This window comes from Olea europaea, unplaced genomic scaffold (genome assembly GCF_002742605.1).
Source record: "Olea europaea var. sylvestris unplaced genomic scaffold, O_europaea_v1 scaffold33229, whole genome shotgun sequence".
NCBI lineage: Eukaryota > Viridiplantae > Streptophyta > Magnoliopsida > Lamiales > Oleaceae > Olea > Olea europaea.
The window spans coordinates 1-1,252 of record NW_019252181.1 but is presented as its reverse complement, the minus strand read 5'-3'; the positions used below and the strand labels follow the sequence as shown (position 1 = coordinate 1,252).

At 39.7% G+C, this 1,252-nt stretch overlaps 1 protein-coding gene across 1 annotated transcript; it reads left to right on the top strand.

Moving 5' to 3' along the window:
* Positions 1–26: 26 nt before the first annotated feature.
* LOC111385878 (zinc finger CCCH domain-containing protein 19-like) lies at positions 27–1,247 on the top strand (the record flags this gene model as incomplete). The annotated part of the gene is made up of 2 exons (XM_023010304.1): positions 27–966; positions 1,156–1,247. Coding segments are annotated over exons 1-2 (630 nt in total), but the record flags the coding sequence as incomplete, so codon positions are not given.
* Between the last annotated feature and the right edge of the window lie 5 nt (positions 1,248–1,252).

Here is a 1,252-nt window from a genome sequence, read left to right as displayed (position 1 = left end):
GGTAATATCTTTTGGTAGCATTCTGATTGAGCTTTTGTGGTTCTTCTTTACCAAAGCAGGCTCCAATAGATTTTGATGACGAAAGTAGCTGGGAGTATCTATTCAAGGATTACTATATAGATCTCAAATCGAAGCTATCCCTCTCTTCAGTTGAAGTTGCAGGGGCTAAGCATCCATGGAAGGGCAGTAAACAAGAATCGCCTGAGGAACAGATTGATGCTGATTATGATGGACGATCTGGTTCAGATAACTCTATTGAGAGCCAGAAAACCGGTAAATCTAAGAGAAGAAAACTTAAGAAACGATCAAAATCCCTCACCGAAGAAGTGGAATCCATTGGTGTAGGTGTGTCAGCTGGCAATGAGAACATTTCTTCATCAGAGGACACTGAATGGGCTACAAAAGAGCTTCTTGAATTTGTTTCACATATGAGAAATGGTGATGTATCTGTGCTATCTCAGTTTGATGTACAAGCTCTTTTGCTTGAATATATCAAAAGACACAAACTTCGTGATCCTCGCCGGAAAAGTCAAATTATCTGTGATTCAAGGCTTGGAAATCTATTTGGAAAACCACGAGTTGGGCATTTTGAAATGTTAAAACTTCTTGAATCTCATTTTCCTTTGAAAAAGGATAAGCCAGATGAAGTTCAAGGGACTGTTGTTGGCACTGAAAGTAACCTGGTGGAGGTCGATGACAATGCTGACACCCAAGCTAGGGGGTTCAAAGGTAGGAAAAGCAAAACACCCAAGAAAGGTGACAGAAAGGGACCTCAGTCAAATCTCGAGGATTATGCGGCCATTGAAACGCACAACATTAGCTTAATTTACCTGCGTCGTAAGTTGATGGAGGACCTACTCGAAGATGTTGAGAAGTTTCATGATAAAGTTGTTGGAGCTTTCGTGAGAATAAGAATTTCTGGTAGTAGTCAAAAGCAAGACTTGTACAGACTAGTGCAAATTGTAGGTAATTACTTTGTAACATCTTATTACCTCGACTCTTCTAGTCTATAACTAGTTATAAGTGTCTGTGCATTAAGTTCCTCTGGAATTTGAAATGTCAGAAATATAGTGAGTTTCAGCTTCAAACCCCCTCCCCTCCCCTCCCCTCAAAGAACACCAAACAATTGTTTTTCCTAATTATTTTCTATGGCAGGCACAAGCAAAGCTGTGGAGCCATATAAAATTGGCAAAAAAAATTGTGATTCAATGCTGGAGATATTAAATCTAGACAAGGCGGAGGTCATTTCAAT